The sequence below is a fragment of the Neoarius graeffei genome, chromosome 17 (genome assembly GCF_027579695.1).
Source record: "Neoarius graeffei isolate fNeoGra1 chromosome 17, fNeoGra1.pri, whole genome shotgun sequence".
Taxonomy (NCBI): Eukaryota; Metazoa; Chordata; class Actinopteri; order Siluriformes; family Ariidae; genus Neoarius; species Neoarius graeffei.
Genome location: NC_083585.1, coordinates 24,189,996 through 24,214,248, shown reverse-complemented (window position 1 = coordinate 24,214,248; position 24,253 = coordinate 24,189,996). Strand labels below are relative to the sequence as shown.

At 41.3% G+C, this 24,253-nt stretch overlaps 1 protein-coding gene across 3 annotated transcripts in view; it reads left to right on the top strand.

Moving 5' to 3' along the window:
• mcamb (melanoma cell adhesion molecule b) overlaps positions 1 to 24,253 on the top strand; it is a 105,919-nt gene that overhangs the window by 51,427 nt on the left and 30,239 nt on the right. For all 3 annotated transcript variants that reach the window (XM_060943857.1, XM_060943856.1, XM_060943855.1), the window contains exons 2-4: positions 14,672 to 14,796; positions 14,968 to 15,202; positions 21,475 to 21,539. In XM_060943857.1, coding sequence (XP_060799840.1) covers positions 14,672 to 14,796; positions 14,968 to 15,202; positions 21,475 to 21,539 — 425 coding nt within the window. The remainder of the gene's footprint in view (positions 1 to 14,671; positions 14,797 to 14,967; positions 15,203 to 21,474; positions 21,540 to 24,253) is intronic.

Below are 24,253 nucleotides of genomic sequence, written 5' to 3'. Positions count from 1 at the left end.
GGTGGATGCTCCACGTAATCCAAGTCGAATAATAAATGAAATAAAAATCATGGTTTCTAATTCAATTGGATTCAGATCCAGTGACTGGGTAGACCAGTAAACAATATTGATCTCATGATAGCAGTCCGAGATGACTTTGGATTTGTAACACGGTGCATTGTCATGATGGAAGTAGACATTAGAAGATGATAAATTGTGGCCAGGAAGGGATTCACATGATCAGCAATGATACTCAAGGAGGCTGTGGCATTCAAGCAATGATTGATTGGTATTAAGGGGCCCAAAGTGTGCCAAGAAAACATTCCCAACACCATTGTGTGACTACAACTGCAGTCCTTTTTTAGTCAAACTTTTCCTGTAGCAGCAACAGGAATACAGTGTTTATACTCAAAGTTCCAGATATGACACACTAACTGTAGTTTCCCATTTCTGAAGTCTCTTTGGCAGCAGAATATACATACTGTTGATTGCTGGAACCAGAGAAACAGCAAAATATTTGTATGAGGAGCCTGTTATTATTCCATCCATCCATCCATCCATCCATCCATCATCTGTAGCCGCTTATCCTGCTCTACAGGGTCGCAGGCAAGCTGGAGCCTATCCCAGCTGACTATGGACAAACAACCGTCGCCACAGGGCTGATACAGAGACAAACAACCATTCACACTCACACCCACACCTACGGTCAATTTAGAGCCACCAGTTAACTTAACCTGCATGTCTTTGGACTGTGGGGGAAACCGGAGCACCCGGAGGAAACCCACGCGGACAACGTGCAAACTCCGCACAGAAAGGCCCTCGCCGGCCACGGGGCTCGAACCCAGGACCTTCTTGCTGTGAGGCGACAGTGCTAACCACTACACCACCCTGTTATTATTCATTTTGTTATAAAACAAAATGTATCACAGGAAGTTGGAGCTTTAGATTTGGGGGTGTAGTCATCATTCAAGACCTGTTCCAAGTTCCACAGGAATACCGGCATACTTCAGGATCATTTTAGGCATTTTCAAAAAGGTGCGTCAGAAAAGCATGAAATATGGCTCTATTAACAGCAGGTTTAACATCCATTACCAGAGCAGTGTGTTGTTTTGTAAGAATATGCAACAGTGAAGACGTGTTCTGTTTAGAGATGTGTTGTTCCGATTTTTTTCGGACTGAATGGAAGCACGTTTTTGGTACTCGTTCATACTGGTACTGAAATGAGTAGCCTACTTAGTATTAGTCAATCAAGGATTTCACCACATGTTTGATTTAGCTTTGTTTATGTTTCCTGGTTTAAACAGTATCAGTGAAAAGCACACATTTGCATTTCCACACACATACAGTACTACTGTTCTGAGTATAACACGAGTGAGCTGATTTTAAAAGAAGTGCATTACCTATCTACATTACTAGTAGTTATCCTTTTGGGTTGCAGTGGGCCCGAGTTATCCACTGGGTCTGAGCTGGGTTCTTATCACTTAGCTTTTTTCCCCTCCCCAGCCTAGTTTCGTGTCTTATGTCTTATCTGGTCACTTGTGTTGGAGGAAGATGCTGTAGTTCCTCCTCTTGATAATTTTGTAGAGCACAGTTTGCAGCCTGCTTTGCTTTGAATTACATTATTAATTTCTATATACAGCCTATATTACTTACACTCACTCATCCTCTTGCACGTGGTGCATAGAACCGACTAAGTTCATTAGGCTTCGCCATCTGCAGTGCCTGGGGAAGCGAGATGTTAAGGTTCCTCAGATCATGTGCCACAACATCCATCCAACAGGTGCGAGGGGCCCTCCTTGGCCACCACCATCCTACCTGTTTGGGATTAAAATCCAATATGGCTCGGGTGGGGTGCTTGGGTGGGAGGCGTAGGATATGTCCATGCCAACGTACCCGTCGCATTGCTGCTAGGCATGAAGCAGGAGGTTGTTTAGTCAACTCACGAAGTTCCTTGTTGCTCACATGTTCGTGCCATCGAATACCGGTGATCCTCCTTAGGGCTCTACTATCAAAGCTGTAGAGTCAGGCTGCCAAAGTGTTATTTAACGGCCAGGTTTCAGAGCTGTACAGGAGGACCGATACAACAGAAGAGTTGTAAATGCGTTGTTTAGTCCGTTGTGTAATGTGGTGGTGATGCCAGAGTGGTTTCCACAGGAACTGAAGAACAGCTGCAGCTTGAGTGCATCTTTGATTAATTTCGGGTTTTAGGTCACCAGTCTTGGAGATTATTGATCTGAGATACTTGAATGAAAAAACAAAGTTAACTATGCAAAGGTTGAGGACAAGAGGTTCAGGGTCGGGGCCTTCACCAATATGCCCAAGTTCTGTTTTACTCCAGCTGATGCCGAGGCCGAGTTTCTTGGCCTCCTCGTCATACACCGTGAGGGCTTCTTGGAGTCGATCCAAATCGTCAGCGAGCAAGGTGGTGTCGTCGGCCTACTCAAGATCCGCTAGGTTGTACTGTCCAAAAGACACCCCAGGATCGCGTTCACAGACCTTAGTCATTAAATAGTTAATGACACAATTAAAAAGATCCAGTGCAGCCACACAGCCCTGGCGAACTCCGCTGTTGATGGTGAACCACTCTGAATCCTTGCGGCTCACTCTGACGCAGCTCTCCGCAGAGTTGTACATCTGCTGAAAGAGGGTGATTATCTACTGTGGTACTCCAAGCAGTCTCAGGATCTCCCAGAGGGAAGCGTGGTCCACTGTATCGAATGCAGCTCGGAGATCTATAAAAGCAATATAATGATGCCGGTTCTTTCCGAACTCGCGTGCCTTCTTAATGGCTAGGCGAAGTGCAGAAATGTGGTCGATGGTGGAGCGGTTCAGCATAAAACCTACTTGTTGTGGACGCCATCTGCTCCTGATGGCTGGGATGGCTCTTGTGAGTAGGATACGGGTGAACAGCTTGCCCGAGATGGAGAGTAAAGTAATGCCCCTGTGATTGCTGCATACCAGCTGGTCTCCCTTCCTTTTCCAGAACGGTAAGATGATACCCCGTATCCAGTCGTCAGGGAGCTTTTGTAGGATCCACACGTGGTTTATTATCTGAGTGAGCCACTGGGTCATATGGTTGCCTCCAGCCTTCAGCATCTCGGCTGTGATGTTACAGATGCCAGGGGCCTTTCCGTTCTTCAGTTTCCTCAGAGCGGCCTTCACCTCATCTGGGGTAACGGGAGTAGTGGGGCAATCGGGGTTTGTGGCATCAGTCACATTGGCAGCCTCGGCCAGTGTGGGATCCTCAGGAACTGGAGGATGGTTTAACAGCTGGCTAAAGTGTTCCTTCCAGCGGTGAATACAGTCAACTTCTGTGGAGATGATGTTACCGGCATTATCTTTGTTAAGGAAGCCGTGTTGTCGAGGGCCAGCCTTGGCTTGGCGAAGAAGACTGTAGATTTGCTTTTGGTCGTTCTGCTCTGCCGCGGCTTCTAGCTTAGCCGCTTGTTCAATCCAGTAGTTCTTGCGGTCCTGACGGATAGCTGTGTTGCGAACTCCATTGAGACGGCGATACTCAGTCTTCTCCCTGCGAAGGCACGCAGCTCGGCTGCGGTCGATAATGTCAAGGGTCTCTTCTGAGATCCATGGTTGTTTGGAGGGGGATCTGCTCCTGCCTGTTATTTCCTCAGTCGCTTTGTAGACTTCAGATTTGAAGTGCTGCCAGTCCGACGTTGCATCCGAAGCTAGGGCGCTGTATCGGTTGGTGATAGCACATTTGTAGGCTTCTTGGATTATTGGGTCCTTGAGTCGAGAGGAGTCAAGACGTACTTGTCTTTTGATAGATGGGTCAACCTTAAGCTTGAGCCTCATGTGGGCCATCAACAGCCTGTGGTCTGTGTTGCCAAGTTGGGCACCTCTGTAGACTCGGCAGTTAGTGATGAACGACTTCCAGTGGCTTGAGATGAGGATATGGTCAATGGCTTTTCTGGTTCTTCCGTCAGGGCTGTACCAGGTCCAGTGATGGATCCTCTTGCGAGGGAACCATGTATCGGCAATGCAGAGATTTGTGGCTCTGCAGAGCTCCAGTAGGCGGCTGCCATTGTTGTTGGTGGCCAAATCCACGAATATGGGGCCAATCACATCCTGCTGATAGATGTTCCGGGAGTTGGCTGACAGGGTGGCATTAGCATCGGTGAGGACTAGGGTCATGTCATGTGGCGGAGCATCTTGGATAGCTTCCTGTAGCTGGTCATAGAATGCATCCTTGTCTGTATCCTGGGCAGCCTCTGTTGGTGCGTAGGCGACAATAACAGTCATTTTCCCATGTTTGTGAAGGAGGCGAGCTGTGAGCAGTCTGTCAGAGATTGGTTTCCAGCTGATGAGCGATCCTCTTAGATGCGAGGGAATGGCTAGGGCTACTCCATAGAGTCCACTTCTATCCTCTGGCCCACTCCATATGATGGTGTGGTCTCCAACGATGGACTCTCCAGATCCGGGCCATCGGGCTTCACAGATGCCAGCTAGGCTTAAATCATGTTTAGACAGTTCGTTTGACAAAAGTGTTGCATATCCTGTATGAAGAAGTGTTTGTACATTCCAGGTTGCAATACGGACCTTATTACGGAAATTCAGTACTCGTTTATTGGCAACGCGCATTGGTCGGTTCCGAGAGAGGTCAGTCCAGTTTCTTCTAGTCGGTGTCATTACCAGTGTTGGGCACGTTACTTTCAAAAAGTAATTAGTTATAGTTACTAGTTACTTTTCCCAAAAAGTAACTGAGTTAGTAACGGAGTTACTTTGTCATAAAAGTAACTAATTACCAGGGAAAGTAATTATTCCGTTACATTTTGTTCCCCCTCAAAAAAAAATCAAATTCAGTTAGTGTAATCATAATAAAAGTGAATGTTAAATGTGTTTAATGACTGAAATGGACACTTAACAGAACCAATTAGCAATGTTATCTACACTATATTAATATTTTTGTGGGACAATGTGAGATAAGACATCTATCAAATGTAATATATTTTTGTAGTTATTAAAATTATGTTACTAATTACTGGCCACTGACGAGGACAAACGCTTTGTTCCTCGACATAATGTGCATTGCACGTAAACACTCTTGCCTTTTATTTCAAGTAATGAAAAGTAATGTCTGTATTTCCAGTGTGAAAGCGCAGTGCTGGGCTGACCGCTCGCCATCGCTGGGTCTTCTGATTGAAAGAGCGCGCAGTAGTGCAGTAGGCGTGGCCTACCTACATATGTTGTCCAAATCTACTCTGATTGGCTTACTGTGCCGTTGTCTCGTGTCTCCCCGCCCCACACGAAAGCAGAGTAAAGAAAGGCTGAACGAGCAGCGTGCCAGATGAGAACAGCTTTAATAAAGTAACGCATAGTATTTTATTGTAAGTAACGGGAACAGCGTTATAACGATGTAAAAAGTAATTAGTTAGATTACTCGTTACTAAAAAAAGTAACGCCGTTAGTAATGCCGTTTATTTCTAACGCCGTTATTCCCATCACTGGTCATTACAAGATTTAGATTCCACCATGACGGGTAGTAGGCCCGACGCTGGCGTAGTCAGCTGGTGGGGCTGCCACCTCTCAGCATAACTGACATGCTGGTGGTCCATCCTTTTGCGACTATCCAATCTCCACCCCTTCATTCGAAGTTACAGAATAGGAATGTTGCACCTACTAGGAAATCGGTGCATTCGGGCTCTCACACCACGACAAGGCGGATGGACCGGGAGCCAATGTTCGGGCATCCCAGTGAGAGACAGCCTATATATTCTATCATTATTATATACAGGCTGTTTGTGACCTGCCCAGGATGTACCCCACCTCTGAGATTGGCTCTGCGGCCCTGACGGATAAGCAGCATAGATTATGGATGGATATACGGATGGCTGTTTGTTTTGACTGTTCATTACTGTGACAATATAACATTCCTGTCATGTGGTATCAGACATTAGGATCGGAGCATTTTTCATGAATATTAAATGAGTATATGAGCAAGGTATTAGATTGATACCCAACACCAGTATACCATCTGTGCCTGCCTAGTTGTGAGGGTTGTTTCTGTAGATTGGAGTCGAACCCATGGAGCTTTAGTAGGGTTGCAAAATTTCCGGGAATTTTCAGAGTGGAAAATTTCCATGGAAATTTTGGGAATTAACGGTAATTTTGGGGAACTTTAGGGAATTTTCAAAACCAACTTTACTTAAAAATTGATACAAAAAAATAAGGTCCTTTTATTCAGATTAGGATATTTCTCTGGGTCTCTGTTCTGTTCAGAAGAACATACAAGCAAAAACAAGCATGTAACTAATTAAACAACTGAGAAATTAATAACCACCAAATGTTTTACAAAAACAATACGGGTTTTCCCTGGTACATGTATAATGAATTAAACAATAACCTTAGACTTTGTGAGAACTTATCTTCAAAAGCAACTTTAACTCTACTTGTGATTTTGAAGACCGCTTCCTGTAACTTTTTTGTTTACTAATTCTACTTTAACAACTTGAATTCCTTTTTCATTTTGCAACTGGTTTGTAAACCATATCCTGTCAAGTAATTTGCATGCAAATTATCGGATTAGAAGTAATGATTAGGGTATACAATGCTATTAAAACAATGACATTAAACAGCCTTGCTCCAGATTCAAAGAAAAAAGTGGCACTAATATATTTTACAAGCAGCAAAACTTATTTCAAGACTACTAGTAATTTTAAATTTTTTAAATATTCCTTGCTATTTTATGATGTGATACCTTTGTGATTAAATCTGTAGACAAGTCTTCAAGTTTTGTAAAATTTTGTAATAAAAATGGCCAAAATTGAGTTTTTGCAAGATTTTTAGAAATCACTATTTGTTATGCAATGAGTTAGATTTCCAGTTAATTCTTAACAAAGGGTACACTCTAGAAAAATAATCTATTCGATTCAAAATTACGAGATATCTTGTCTGAGGGACACTTAATAGAAATCTGTTCAAATGCAGATTCGAGAGGTCCCCAACACACACACACAAAAAATTTATTCAAAATATGTGTAGTAGACCAAGGGATACAAGACCTTCTACACTTTTGTGGTGGGGAACTTGGGAATGCGCATTTGACCTTTGACAATTTTGACTGGATTTCTATTAAGTGTCCCTCGGACTAGATAATTGAGATTGAGAATAACAATTTTTCACTGAAAAATCTGAATATAATACTAATATTGAAAAACTAAAAGCATTTTATTAATTGGCCTTTAGCAATATAAATTAGCACAAAACAGCACATAATTGAAAGAAAGGCTTAACATGGGTTTTAATTTGTTTTTCTGGGTGATGAAATGTTTTAAAATGTTTAAAACTTAATAAATGCCAGAATCGAAAATTCCCAATATTCCCGGAAACTTTCCACCCCTTTGCAACCCAAGCTTTAGCAAGACTACACTGTACATGTTGAGGGCTGTTTCTCTAGAGAGCGGTAGTCCTAGTATTCCTTTTGGTTGGGCCAGCTCCAAGGCACACTTGGAGCTCATGAAAAGATTTTTGCCAGCTCTTAATTCAAAGTTCTGAATGAGCACATCGCACTGGAGATGGTGGCCATATAAGGCTTGGGTAAGTGGGATTCCCAGAATGTTTGATCATGTTGAATAGATATTGGACATTGGAGCATTCTATCTAGGTTCAGAGGTGTCTCAGAGCACTGGTGTTCTACAGATTCCCATATTACACAGCTCCTGAGAAAGTGACACCTATCCAGTTACAGTGTTTTGCAAAAGTATTCATCCCCCTTGGTGTTTATCCTGTTTTGTCGCATTACAAGCTGGAATTCAAATGGATTTTTGGGGGGTTAGCACCATTTGATTTACACACCATGCCTACAACTTTAAAGGTACAAATAGTTGTTTTATTGTGATACAAACAATAATTAAGATGAAAAAAACAGAAATCTGGATTGTGCATAGGTATTCACCCTCCAAAGTCAATACTTTGTAGAGCCACCTTTTGCTGAAATTACAGCTGCAAGTCTCTTGGGCTATGTCTCTATTAGCTAAACACATCTAGCCACTGGGATTGTTGCCCATTCCTCAAGGCAAAACTGCTCCAACTCCTTCAAGTTAGATGGGTTGCGTTGGTGTACAGCAGTCTTCAAGTTATGCCACAGATTCTCAATTGGATTGAGGTCTGGGCTTTGACTAGGCCATTCCAAGACATAAATGTTTCCCTTTAAACCATTCCAGTGTAGCTTTAGCAGTATGTTTAGGGTCATTGTCCTGCTGGAACGTGAACCTTCGTCCCAGTCTCAAACCTCTGGCCGACTCAAACAGGTTCAATTCCAGCTTGTAATGTGACAAAACAGGACAAAGTCCAAAGGGGATGAATACTTCTGCAAGACACGGTAGATGTTCAAAGTTTATCAGTATACAGGGATTCTGTGATTTCTTGCATCACTTCCCTTGAGCATCTCTAAGCACATCTCTGCAGTTGTTGACACTGTGAGTGAATAGGAAGGCATTCTGTATAATAGCTGTCTAAGCCAAAAAGTATTTCACAAGTATTTGTTTTTCCAGCAGCAGCCATATCACACATACGATACTCATAAATGGGCATAACTAGAGTGTTTGTGCTGTTTATAATTAACAGTTATTTACTGGAGGCGAAGTGAATATCGGTGAATAATGTTATCTTGGTTATTATTCACTGATATTCCCTGAGCCTGAGGTGGATAATTGTTTTAGTATAAATACACAGATGATTATTAAAAACAAGAAATTGTATTAAAACTAATTTATTTCAAACTTCAAAAGCAGCATGCACATGTATTAAAGGCACGGTGGAGGGCTGTGTCACTTACCTATGCCGACTCACATAAAATACTTTGTTTTTAAATCGATAAAATAGGCGGCACGGTGGTGTAGTGGTTAGCACTGTCGTCTCACAGCAAGAAGGTTCTGGGTTCGAGCCGGCGAAGGCCTTTCTGTGCGGAGTTTGTATGTTCTCCCCGTGTCCGCATGGGTTTCCTCCGGGTGCTCCGGTTTCCCCCACAGTCCAAAGACATGCAGGTTAGGTTAACTGGTGACTCTAAATTGACCGTAGGTGTGAATGTGAGTGTGAATGGTTGTCTGTGTCTATGTGTCAGCCCTGTGATGACCTGGCGACTTGTCCAGGGTGTACCCCGCCTTTCACCCGTAGTCAGCTGGGATAGGCTCCAGCTCGCCTGCGACCCTGCACAGGATAAGCGGCTACAGATAATGGATGGGTAGATAAAATAAGTTGCAATTCCACCTTATCTTTGAATAGTTTTAGACCAAACATCGTCGCATCTTTAGTGCTTTTAGGAACAGAACTTTCTTTCATAATTTGTAATTCCTCCTCACTTACAGTGACAAAGCGATCGGCCGCCATTTTGCCGAGTTGCTCGAGGTGATTATCAGGATATAGTCCAAATTTCTTGACCAATCAGCACACATTATTTTTTTTATAAATCACTTGTGTATTTATACTAAGAGTCATTAATAAATAATTACAATTGCTTTATAATTATGCACAGGTCATTATTAGTTGTAAAGGTTTTGCAGTGTAGTACATACCACTTATAACAGTGACACATTAGAGCGTTACATCCTGTGTGTTACTGAATACCAACTTACAAAGAATTATAAGTGCAGTTATGATGATTTATGGCTTCATAGAAAGTGTTACCAAATCAACTAGTAACTTGTAGTAATCATTTGATGAGCACAAGCCCAGTTCGTTCTCTCTCTCTCTCTCTCTCTCTCTCTCTCTCCCCATATCATGTGAAGCTCCATGAATGATTTTCTTTTTTTCACTCCCTAGCTGCTGCTAATTTCGCTCCTCTGGCCTCTCTCCTGTCAGGACAGACAAAATAAAACAGTCACTCGTTTGCTTCAGTCCAAAAAACTATGAGCCTATTCTTAGCAGAAGCATCATTGGGGTAAATCGTTCAAAGGAAAAAGGTCCAACACTCGGGTCACTGCTATGTTACAGTGGATGAAGCGTGAAAAGCTGCTTGATGAATGTTTTCGTGGATTTTACATGCAAGGCCTCAGATTTTCAGAATTTTCTTTTCTTCCGTGCTACAGTTAGAAAACAGGACTAGCAAGCCTCTCTGTTGCTGTGCTTTGTAACGTGCTTTTAGTGCACGCACCATCAGTAAAAACAAAGAAAATTGATTGGTGTTGAAAATGCCCACGTAATGCACAAAATTGTGTTTAGGGATGTTCCAAGTTCTGTTGTTACTCTTCCGGAGGCAGAGCAGGTCTGATGGACACAACAGAGCTAACATCACTAATGCACAGGAAATGCTTTTTGTTGGGGAAACTAATTAAATTTATTTAATGGGAGACCATCCTTCATGCCCATTTTCCATCTCACAGCACCGGCTGAAGGGAAGGAGGGCTCCATTTTCATTGTTCACTCAAAATCTGCTCATGCACAACAGCAACATGAGAAGTAAATATACTACGACAGGTATAATTTCTAATCTCTGCCTGATACATTCTTTAACGTCCACTGTTTTTTATATATGAGTGATTCCACGCTTATGGGTACTGAAATGGGGACATGAACTTATTTTTAAAAATTCACCTAAAACCATTTCTTTTTTTTTACCATCAGGTCACAAAACATGTAATCTTTAATGAATGATATGTTAAAAGATAACTTTAATTTTATGAGATGTAATAAAAACATATTTATATGCCAAAGTCAGAACGTAACAGAAGTGTTGTGGACATATATATTCTCAATTTTAACAATGTAGAATTACTTTTTGAAACATAGGAAGGTGATGTTTTAGCAAATATAATTAATAAACATGTGCAGTAGAATAAACATACACATTCTTTCAATAAGATTAACATGGTATAGAGCTAGATTGTAATTAATTTGTAACAGACGCGAGATGGACAATCGTAACAGAAGTAATGGAACAGACATCATTTTGGAACTCATAGGCTTGACTTTGGCATATAAATATGTTTTTATTACATCTCAGAAAATTAAAGTTATCTTTTAACATATCATTCATTAAACATTACATGTTTTGTGACCTGATGGTAAAAAAAAAGAAATGGTTTTAGGTGAATAAGTTCATGTCCCCATTTCAGTACCCATAAGCGTGGAATCACTCATATATATATATATATATATATATATATATATATATATATATATATATTTGGGTCTGTGTCAGAAACTGGGTACTGTGGGGGTACCCCACTAAATATACTCACAGTCAATAAACTATACGGTTTTGAATGGTGATGTTGGTTTTAATTTGAAATAAAATGATGAAAGAAATAATACAGATAAAACTAAATCTTTGATGTGAATACTCTATTCAGAATTTGGCAAAAATTCTGCAAATTTGTGGAAAAATGGCGGCTTGATCTGGGACATGATGAATGGTTGACTACATCGCATTCCCTTAAAAAGGTTGTAGTCCACTGAAAAGTCGACAGTTATCACTAATTGTATTTTAAGTTGTAACTTTATACACCTAAGGATTGGTGCGCTCACAGAATAATCATAACCGTAATAAAACATCATGCAAAATATTTGATCACCATCGTAACTCCGTTTTCCGTATACCCAAAACCAATACGATCGTGTGTTTTGATCTAAACAGAAAGCCTCAGGGTCAAGGTCACGACCTCACCAAAAGTAGTAACTTCAAATCACTACGCCATATAAACATTTAGTTATAAATCTGCCATTTTGCTTTTTAAAACGAAAGCTGAAAGTTAGGTATAGAATATGATTCGTACAGAATATGTTACGATGGTAGCTGGTCCTGTATGAATTTCTGAGCTATAAAATGAGTTGTGGTCTATTTTTTACCGTAGCGTGTTATTTGTGTGCGGGGAAGGACACACATTAACAATTTGCATGTGTAGAATGGAATTTTCCACTCCAGCAGTTAGAAGTTGATCGTGCTTCCATTTGCGGTCTTTCTGTTACGTGGGTGATCTGTTCGGACGTTATCACTGAAAAGGTGAGTTTTGACAGTTTTATTTTGTTTTAGTCTTGCAGCATAAGGCAATGGAATGTTTCTTTTTCATCTTACTTTCATATTTCGTAGTGTTTACGTATTTTTGGCCAATATTTTGCAACCATGGTCAATTTAGATCGAACTTTTGATAGAATCTACGGCCAGTCATTTTGCCCCGCCCCCGCCTCGCGCCCCGTCCGGTGCGGTAGTGATGTCCCGTTGCTCGCGCGCCGCGGCAGAGACCTGCGCAACCTTCAGCCGGTACAGTCGCTGTTCTTTTACCACCGCCGTTATTCTCATCTTTCCGGTGTGTTCTTGATTTTTCCATTGTGTCCTATTTCGCCATATCAAATCCCCAAACTGTATCATATTATTCATATTTAAGTGAACAATCAATTCAGTCATCATAACTTGGCATTTTTAACTCAAGCAATCAAAAAGAGGAAATTTATTCAATATTTTCACTCATCTGTGAAGGAGGGGCTTTAATTCTTCATGATATAGTTATTTTATATGTAAATCAATTTTACAAAAGCATTTGAATTGTAATAAAAAAAGATTTCCACAGTGGAGGCCAGATAAAGCAAGATACTATCTTTATTCTTATTAAACATGACAAAAGAAACATTGAGTGTGAGGTAAATGCAAAAAAAAAAGTAAAATTAGAAAATTAATTTTTTGACCATAATGTCCCAAATAAGAGAGCAGTTTCTGAGACGGACCCGTATATATATATATATATATATATATATATATATATATATATATATATATATATATACACAGTGCTGAGCGTAAATGAGTACACCCCCTTTGAAAAGTAACATTTTAAACAATATCTCAATGAACACAAACAATTTCCAAAATGTTGAAAAGACAAAGTTTAATATAACATCTGTTTAACTTATAACGGGAAAGTAAGGTTAATAATATAACTTCGATTACACATTTTTCAGTTTTACTTAAATTAGGGTGGTGCAAAAATAAGTACATCCCACAACAAAAACTACTCCATCTAGTACTTTGTATGGCCTCCATGATTTTTAATGACAGCACCAAGTCTTCTAGGCATGGAATGAACAAGTTGGCGACATTTTGCAACATCAATCTTTTTCCATTCTTCAACAATGACCTCTTTTAGTGACCGGATGCTGGATGGAGAGTGATGCTCAACTTGTCTCTTCAGAATTCCCCAAAGAAAATAATTTCTTTACACCACAAAGGTGAAGGCTACAAGAAGATCAGCAAAGCAAAAGTGGTACAAAAATTTAAGAAAGATGGAACTGCAACCATCTCACAGAAACGTCCAGGTCGTCCACGGAAGTTAACACCTCGACAGGAGCGTCTTCTGATGAGAAGGGTTGAAGAAAATCGGCATGCAAGTTCACTGCAGTTATCTAAAGAAGTAGAAAGCCAAACTGGGGTGACTATTTCCCGTGACACAATACGGCGTACACTGCAGAGGAATGGCATGCATGGATGCCATCCACGAAAGAAGCCTCTCCTAAAGCCCAGGCACAAAAAAGCCCGCCTAGAGTTTGCCAGGGCCCATGCTGACAAAGATGAAGACTACTGGGACTCTATACTCTGGAGTGATGAGACCAAGATAAATGTTTTTGGAACTGATGGCTTCAAAACTGTATGGCGTCGCAAAGGTGAGGAATACAAAGAAAAATGCCTGGTGCCTACAGTGAAACATGGTGGTGGCAGTGTCCTTATGCGGGGCTGCATGAGTGCTGCTGGTGTCGGGGAGCTGCATTTCATTGATGGCATCATGAATTCACAGATGTATTGCTCTATACTGAAAGAGAAGATGCTACCATCACTCCGTGCCCTTGGCTGTTGTGCACTTTTCCAACATGACAATGATCCTAAACACACATCTAAGGCCACTGTTGGATTTCTGAAGAAGAACAGGGTGAAAGTGATTCAGTGGCCAAGTATGTCTCCTGATCTGAACCCAATCGAACACCTATGGGGAATTCTGAACAGACAAGTTGAGCATCACTCTCCATCCAGCATCCAGTCACTAAAAGAGGTCATTGTTGACTTGGTGCTGTCATTAAAAATCATGGAGGCCATACAAAGTAGTAGATGTAGTAGTTTTTGTTGTGGGGTGTACTCATTTTTGCACCACCCTAATTTGAGTAAAACTGAAAAATGTGTAATCTAAGTTTATATTATTAACCTTACTTTCACGTTATAAGTTAAACAGATATTATATTAAACTTGTCAACATTTTGGAAATTGTTTGTTCATTGAGATATTGTTTAAAATGTTACTTTTCAAAGGGGGTGCACTCATTTACGCTCAGCACTGTGTGTGAGATATGGTACTTCTAGGAAGGAAAAAAGCAGCAAGTTTCCAGGCAGCGACATGAACAGTGGGTCACTATACTGTGGTGTAAATCAAGCCTTTATTCTTGCTGAGGAGTGACACACTTGAATGATGCACATTAATACACACATGGGTGGGCTGCATAGATTCCACTCATAGCATTTCCCCTTGTCTGCTACTTATCACTCTTTTTTTTTGCTGCAATCCCACCATATCAAGCCTTTGTTATGGGAACGTTGTCTGTGGACGGCTAAAACAGTGCCCATGTGCTTTAGATACACGAAGGAATTTTGTTTTCTTTCCCTCATTGATTAGTCATCAACAGTTAATTCCAGTTTACACCATCTGATATGCAGTGCAATAGTCTATTTAAAGCTTGTCTTGTGGTTGACTCTGTGTGTGTAGCCTGGGCCAAGTTGGAGGTCAGTATGGAGGACAGGGTCGAGGTATTCCTGGACGATGTAGCAGAGATCCCCTGCATATACAACATGAGTGGATCTGCCAGTTCACCGACGATACAGTGGTTTGCTGTAAGTCAAATATTTAGATATGTTTTAATTGGTTTTCTCTGGAATATTGTTGATATCAGAACTTTGAAAAAAGCGTTTCTTCTTTCATGCACTGGTGACACTAATGCAATCTTTATATATATATATATATATATATATATATATATATATATATATCTTAATTTGTTTTAGAAATCATCGGCTGGCAACAGAGTACAGATCTACAACAAAGATGACAGTAGTGCCACTGAAGAGCCGGACCCAGCTTTCTCAGGGAGGTTCAATGTCTCTCACTCTCAGGAAGGCATGATGGGAAACTCTATTCTGACCATCAATGCTGTACGAATCAGTGATGCGCGAGACTTCATCTGCCAAGTGAACACGGATGGAGGCAGTATGGAGAGACAGACTCGACTTCTAGTGTTCAGTAAGATAAATTCATCCTGCAGGAGTGGCACCGCTCGATTAACACAAGCACTGGCAAATTTTTATACCGAGCCCAACATAGTGAACATTACGTAAGGGGTGACACAAAACAGATCGTGCAGTTATGCAAAAATAATGTGATGCGGCACAAAGTGAAGTGCATTCACAGACTCGGCTTATTTTCATATAACTGCATGATCTGGGATTCCACTTATACCACATCGTTTAGCCAATGGTTACGGTATTTAATTTATTACATGCATGTTTTAAAGACCCACTGACAGTCATTTCGTATTAATTTTTAAACAAACAATATATAACTCCAAAGATACATTCTGGTTTTAATTATTGGTTTAACTGTCCGTTTTAAACATCAGAAGTAATTTTAAATTTCGCACCGGGAGATTGACCTGGATAAGAACTGGGCTCATTCAGAGATGCCGGAAGTGACGTCACATCAGTGTGTCGTTTATGTGATATTGAGCTGTGGTTTTGTGATTTCCTTGCGTGAAAAAGTTAAATGGCGTCTAACCGAAAAGGGATTATATGTGTGGCTTACGGGTGTTCTAACACCACGTCGGAAGGAGTGAAACTCCATTCCTTTCCTTGGAAAAAACACCCTGAAATAGCAAAAGAGTGGGAAAGAAACGTTTCCAAAACACGTGCGAACTGGAAGTCAACAAAATGGTCACGTCTCTGTTCAGCACATTTCGAGGAGCACTGTTTCACTTTGTCGTCCAGAACGCGAAGAACGTTTGATCCAACTTATCCACTGGTGTTGGAGGAGTCAGCTGTGCCGACGTTGTTTGACAGGCCCGGGCCGAATCAATCTGTCAAAAGAGAAACAGATGACAGCAGACCCCCCGAAGGGGCGGTCAAAAAGCGAAAGTCCAGTGGTGCCTTTGCCAAAAGAGAACGAGCCAGGGTACGTGGCTATGTGTTGTTATTCAATACATGTATGTTGTTTAAAATTTGTTGTAACGTCACAAATGCGTCTTATACCATTGCATATTACTTATCAATAGGCCAAAGCAGCTAATACCAGTAATGTACAACAACTGAAAGGCCAATACCTTGTTTCATATATTTCAGGGATGCAAACAGTGCGCCTTTTGGCGGATGCCGCCTTTTTCACGGCTGAATCGCGCAGATCCGAATTTTTTTTTAGGGGGGGGCGTTGGAGTGTCTGATTATAATTTCAAAGTAAATTCTGTATTAAAATTACTAAATAAGCAAATCCGTTACAGTCCATGAAACAGGAAGTATAAGGATGAGGAAAAAACAGTTTAAATCGGGAAGCTGCGCACATTTGCGCAGTCCTGCCGCTCAGGCTGCACAAATGTGCGCAGCTTCCCGATTTGAACTGTTTTTTCCTCATCCTTATACTTCCTGTTTCATGGACTGTAACGGATTTGCTTATTTAGTAATTTTAATACAGAATTTACTTTGAAATTATAATCAGACACTCCAACCCCCCCCCCCCCCCCCCCCCCCAAAAAAAAAAAAATTCAGATCTGCGCGATTCAGCCGTGAAAAAGGCGGCATCCGCCAAAAGGCGCACTGTTTGCATCCCTGATATTTAGTTAGGATAATATACATGATATGTGTGTGGAGTGATAGATATAAGATGTCATCCGGCATGTTTTGAAAGTTTGTGAACCCTTGAGAGTTTTTGATATTTCTGCATAAATATGACCTAAACTCCTGGTAGCTACTGTATCTAACATGATCTAACAGGAGCTTAGACATGATGTTTTTTGGAGTGGGACCAATAGTGTGACGTGACCAGGACCATATGTTTAAGACATTATGCTGTTTAAACAGAATCTTTAATAGACGTGAGGGCAGACAATCTCGATAGCTTCCCTGCTTCATGTTTTGTTTTCATGCAATCCAGAACGACATACACTGATGTGACGTCACTCGCCCTAGCGGCAAAAACGGGCAAATGGCTCATGGCGCTTGTAGAAGCCGGGGCAAAAACCACAAAATCGGCTCTGAAATTCTTGATTTTCTACAAAGACGACCCTTTATTCAAGTTGAGTTTTGGATATTTTATTTCACAATACAGCAATAAAACAATAAATACACATATTACGTGGTGTAAAAAGTTGTGTCAGTGGGTCTTTAACAAGCTATAGTTAGATCTAATGTTGTGATTTTCTCTCCGGAAGACTTTCCTGTGATGGGAAACTTTGCAAAGCACTGTGTTCCAATGTACTGATAACGGAGACTCCTTTCTTACTAAATAAAATGTCACCACATCAATGATTAGAAGAAGAAGAAGGACTTTATTAATTGCATGTACACTTGTGAAATTCCTCCCTGCATTTAACCCATCTGAAGCAGTAAACACACATATGCGCGTGCACACAGACCCAGAGCAGTGAGCAGCCATGATGCTAATAGCACCCGGGGAGCAGTTTGGGGTTCGGTGCCTTGCTCAAGGGCACCTCAGCCTCAGGCCACCCCATGTTAACCTAACTGCATGTCTTTGGACTGTGGGGGAAACCGGAGCACCCCCACGCAGACACGGGGAGAACATGCAAACTCCACACAGAAAGGCCCTCGCCGGCCACTGGGCTCAAACCCAGGACCTTCTTGCTGTGAGGCGACAGCGCTAACCACTACACCGCCTGTAAAATAAAGTTTCACCCCAAGCTGCTGAAACCCACGATTGAACCAGGGACCTTTAGATTTTCACTCCAACACCGTCCCAACTGAGCCATTTTGGCACTAAATTGCTCACCTCAGGTTCCACCAAGATTATATGTTTTAGTTTAAGGTTTTTTTTTTTAAATCCAATTATTATTAGTCTTCGATTATATGTCGGGCGGCACGGTGGTGTAGTGGTTAGCGCTGTCGCCTCACAGCAAGAAGATCCAGGTTCGAGCCCCGTGGCCGGCGAGGGCCTTTCTGTGCGGAGTTTGCATGTTCTCCCCGTGTCCGCGTGGGTTTCCTCCGGGTGCTCCGGTTTCCCCCACAGTCCAAAGACATGCAGGTTAGGTTAACTGGTGACTCTAAATTGACCGTAAGTGTGAATGTGAGTGTGAATGGTTGTCTGTGTCTATGTGTCAGCCCTGTGATGACCTGGCGACTTGTCCAGGGTGTACCCCGCCTCTCGCCCGTAGTCAGCTGGGATAGGCTCCAGCTTGCCTGCGACCCTGTAGAACAGGATAAAGCGGCTACAGATAATGAGATGAATGTCGCGTCTGCTGTCTCAATAACACATTTAGAATGAGCGCATTAATATGAACTTATCATGGCTTCTGAGTGGTGCACCAGAAACGCATTCAGGCTATCGTCCAGAGATCACAAGTTTGAATCCAGACGACGCTACAGCCATCTGTGACCAGGAGTCCAAGACAGAAAAACTGCCTGTTCTCTCTGGGTTGAAGGGGTGACATATATTTTATTTCCCCTGTCAGTCATAGCGTATGCAAATCATTAGGCTCATGCTGGTGTTAAATGACATAATGGTAGAATTTGACAACACTGTCTCATACATATGATTCTATCCACATTCACTGGATATGAGGAATCGCGCGCTATGATTGGCTACTCGACTACTAGGCTATCAACTCATATACCGCGAGTAGAGAAAAACAAACAGGCGGAGCGTGTTGCTGACCCAACCGAGGATGAAATAAAAACTCTACTCGAAAACAAAACCCCCAAAAATACAAAAAAAAAGCAACAAAATACGGAATAAAACTATTTGATGGTAAAAAACATTTTTTATTTTTCAGTAATTATTATTATTGCATTTTTCACAAATTGCTCCTGTCATTTTGACAGTTTGTTGACATTCGAAGCGGAAATTATTTTGTCAGACGTTTTGTATACAGTTTTTATTTATCGAATTTGCAAAAAATAAAAATGCTCCGTTTCTCAAAATCCAGTGAATGTGAATAGAATAAAACAGTTATTCCACTCAATCTTGTCGTACGTGGATTATAGCCAACTCGGTGCTACGCGGCTCATCGGCTATCAGCTCATGTACGACTCGATTTCATTGGATTAACTGTTAAATACGTGCTCATATCTCTCAGATCTCTCCTCATGCAGTGAACGTAGCTCGCTGTCTCTCACCCGCACCAAGGACACTGATCTGCCAGTGACTCTCCCATACTCTGGAAGACACAATCCATGTGATGAACATTAAAAAAATAATAATAATTATGTGGATTCTACAACCCCGATTCCAAACAAGTTGGGACAAAGTACAAATTGTAAATAAAAACGGAATGCAATGATGTGGAAGTTTCAAAATTCCATATTTTATTCAGAATAGAACATAGATGACATATCAAATGTTTAAACTGAGAAAATGTATCATTTAAAGAGAAAAATTAGGTGATTTTAAATTTCATGACAACAACACATCTCAAAAAAGTTGGGACAAGGCCATGTTTACCACTGTGAGACATCCCCTTTTCTCTTTACAACAGGCTGTAAACGTCTGGGGACTGAGGAGACAAGTTGCTCAAGTTTAGGGATAGGAATGTTAACCCATTCTTGTCTAATGTAGGATTCTAGTTGCTCAACTGTCTTAGGTCTTTTTTGTCGTATCTTCCGTTTTATGATGCGCCAAATGTTTTCTATGGGTGAAAGATCTGGACTGCAGGCTGGCCAGTTCAGTACCCGGACCCTTCTTCTACACAGCCATGATGCTGTAATTGATGCAGTATGTGGTTTGGCATTGTCATGTTGGAAAATGCAAGGTCTTCCCTGAAAGAGACGTCGTCTGGATGGGAGCATATGTTGCTCTAGAACCTGGATATACCTTTCAACATTGATGGTGTCTTTCCAGATGTGTAAGCTGCCCATGCCACACGCACTAATGCAACCCCATACCATCAGAGATGCAGGCTTCTGAACTGAGCGCTGATAACAACTTGGGTCGTCCTTCTCCTCTTTAGTCCGAATGACACGGCGTCCCTGATTTCCATAAAGAACTTCAAATTTTGATTCGTCTGACCACAGAACAGTTTTCCACTTTGCCACAGTCCATTTTAAATGAGCCTTGGCCCAGAGAAGACGTCTGCGCTTCTGGATCATGTTTAGATACGGCTTCTTCTTTGAACTATAGAGTTTTAGCTGGCAATGGCGGATGGCACGGTGAATTGTGTTCACAGATAATGTTCTCTGGAAATATTCCTGAGCCCATTTTGTGATTTCCAATACAGAAGCATGCCTGTATGTGATGCAGTGGCGTCTAAGGGCCCGAAGATCACGGGCAGCCAGTATGGCTTTCCGGCCTTGAGCCTTACGCACAGAGATTCTTCCAGATTCTCTGAATCTTTTGATGAGATTATGCACTGTAGATGATGATATGTTCAAACTCTTTGCAATTTTGCACTGTCGAACTCCTTTCTGATATTGCTCCACTATTTGTCGGCGCAGAATTAGGGGGATTGGTGATCCTCTTCCCATCTTTACTTCTGAGAGCCGCTGCCACTCCAAGATGCTCTTTTTATACCCAGTCATGTTAATGACCTATTGCCAATTGACCTAATGAGTTGCAATTTGGTCCTCCAGCTGTTCCTTTTTTGTACCTTTAACTTTTCCAGCCTCTTATTGCCCCTGTCCCAACTTTTTTGATATGTGTTGCTGTCATGAAATTTCAAAATGTCTCACTTTCGACATTTGATATGTTGTCTATGTTCTATTGTGAATACAATATCAGTTTTTGAGATTTGTAAATGATTGCATTCCATTTTTATTTACAATTTGTACTTTGTCCCAACTTTTTTGGAATCGGGGTTGTATTAAAAAAATAGAATGCTTGAATGAACGCACGTTCAGCAACTAATGTGACAATGTCTGTTTTCCATTTGTGAAAAGTAGCTTTTTTGGGCTACACTCGGATGGGAAGTACCCATGGCCACCAGAGAGTTACCAGCAATACTGATGGCAGCGGCCATACCATCCTGGATTACACAATGCACAGGGTCTTTCCTTTTATTAAGACTGATCACACTCACATAAACTGGGATTATTAAATAAAAAAATAGTTGGCTCAGTGGGTAGCATTGCTCAGGTTGCCGTTTCTGTGGAGTGTCACGTGTAATCATTGTGTCCTGATAATCCCCATTTAAGTTTATAAAATTGGATGTACGTATGGATGTATCTATGTTATTTTATTATAGGCAATAATTCAGTGATCGTCTTATTCCCAGTAGCTGGAGCATACTTAACATATAACTTTGACTTCACTGTTTCAATAATTATGAAGAAATACCCATGTAATAACGTGTCCCTGTTCTTTAGATACTCCATCTCGCCTTTCCATTGAAGGAGGAAATTACGCCGTAGTCACAGAGACTCTGAATAAGGTAATGGATTATATCAGCCTTCACATGGTTAAATACAGTGTTATGATCTGAACAGACGTGTGCTCCAATAGGTCTGGGCTGAGAGTTCATTGCTACTTTACATTACAGGCATTGAGCAGATGCTCTTAGCATGCTTGCTACTTAATTCTGTTTGTCATTTCATTTCACATCTACTTCAAACATAGGACGTAAATTACAGGTGACTTAAAGCTGGACTGCTTTTCAGATTTTTCAAGTGTAGGTCATAAAAAGAATTTTCCCCAACACCCAATTATTTCTGTTTAATGGACTGAAAGTTACTGAATTTGAATCACAGACTTCCAATTTTATTCATTTTTTTTAAAAGAACAATGAATTCATTTTTTAGGGTCACGTGGCCCTAAATTCCCCCCTATTTTTTCCTGCTTCACCGTGACCCAATTCAAGATACTACATCATGCATGACGTGGTGGGCTTTCCACGTTCGCACAAGGCATTGTGGGATACAAATTTGAAACAGGAGAGAACAATGGAAGATGCGAATGAAACGTGAAAGACCGAAACGGAAAGCGAGAAGAAAAGACGTTATGTTATATGCGAAGGAAAGGAAACGCAGGACCAAACTAATAAATATCAGCGCTCAGCGAGCACCTCGGTGTGATCAGCTGTTCGTTTAGTGACAGAATGATGGAACTGTCAGTGCACGCTCAAAGGTAAACCTGTAGATGGCAGTAATGCAGCACTGGATGCCAGCTGCCGTAAAACCCAAAAGAAGAAGATGGTAAACCTTTGCATGCGCACACACACGGACTTCCTCTGTCCGCTTGACTGCGCGAAGCGAGCGATTTCATGCACATTATTTGCTCGGGAATCCCTTCAAATTAAATAACTTCCCAGCCACAGAATGGCCTGATATTTTGTGAGATATTACAGAAATAAACATACATCACAATGACCACATTTCAGAGGGAACTCAATTTCACCGATTTTATGAAATTGAAAAGCTGTCTAGCTTGAAAGGCCTCGTCCACACTAAACATGTATTTTAATTTTATTTTTTGTCTCACAGCTAATCCAAAAACAACAACTACTGATGATAACAACTCTATTATTTATCTTGAACAGCAAGACAACATAACGGTGAAGCTATTGTGATAGTGAACTATCCATCCATCCATTATTTGTACTGATTATCTGTCAGGGTCATGGGGAAGCTGGAGCCAATCGCAGCCGACTTCCAAGCTATCAACAAGCATTCACACTTAATTCACAACTATGGGCAATTTAGAGTGGCCAGTTGACCTAATCTGCACGTCTTTTGACTCTGGGAGGAAACCTGAGCACCCAGAAGAAACCCACGCAGGCAGGGGGAGAACATGCAAACTCTGCACAGAAAGGCCCCAGTTGGCCATGAGATTCAAACCCAGAACCTTCTTGCTATGAGGCGACAGGCGTTAACCACTGCACTGCACAATAGTGAACTATTTAGAACTAAATAATATTCAAAATTGAAGTTTATATTAATACGTGCTCTTAGTATGTAATTCTTTCAGTCGTAGCATCTCATTCACAGGACTTGTAGAGTGGATGCTGCAAATAATCGACGGCTGAGAACAGTGGATCAACAAACATCTTTTTATTTAACAAAGACATTTCTATGAATGTTTATTTATTTATTTTTGTAACTCACTTTTTATTGCGGGCGGCACGGTGGTGTAGTGGTTAGCGCTGTCGCCTCACAGCAAGAAGGTCCGGGTTCGAGCCCCGTGGCCGGCGAGGGCCTTTCTGTGCGGAGTTTGCATGTTCTCCCCGTGTCCGCGTGGGTTTCCTCCGGGTGCTCCGGTTTCCCCCACAGTCCAAAGACATGCAGGTTAGGTTAACTGGTGACTCTAAATTGAGCGTAGGTGTGAATGTGAGTGTGAATGGTTGTCTGTGTCTATGTGTCAGCCCTGTGATGACCTGGCGACTTGTCCAGGGTGTACCCCGCCTTTCGCCCGTAGTCAGCTGGGATAGGCTCCAGCTTGCCTGCGACCCTGTAGAAGGATAAAGTGGCTAGAGATAATGAGATAAGACTTTTTATTGCTTTTCAACAACACAACATAAGAATCAACATACACGAACCTGAACAATGACAAGAACAGAATAACATAATTGTAACCCCCCCCAAAGGAGGAGAAAAAAAAACAAAGGAAAATATTACTCATACAGAGACACTTGCACAAATTAAACTAATATGGACACAAAAATAAATAGAAATAATTACACATATCTACATGCACAAGATTCACATTACATTCACATTACCAGCATCTCTCTCACCTCCTTTACTCTCACAGACTCCACCCCACCATATATCAGATTTATGTCACAATCCAGACATGGCTTATTGTTTACATGAAAATCCATCAGTATAGCTACTCCAATCAATTACCTAGTATGAAATTCATGTATGGACCCCATATTTTCATAAATACCTCCTCCCTATTGTTCAGCCTAAAAATCAATTGTTCATAGCTGGCTATTTTGGTCATTTCTCCCATCCGTTCATTAAATGGGATAACACTTTTTGACTTCCATTGTCTGAGAACAGTCCTACATCCCGTAATAAGGGCCACCCTACACCACTGAGTTTGCTGGGATAATAACTCTACTCCCTCTGTTATTATGCCTAGAATACATAAAGCGGGGCGCTGAGATAAATCCGTCCTGAGTGCTTTGTTAATGAATAATATTAT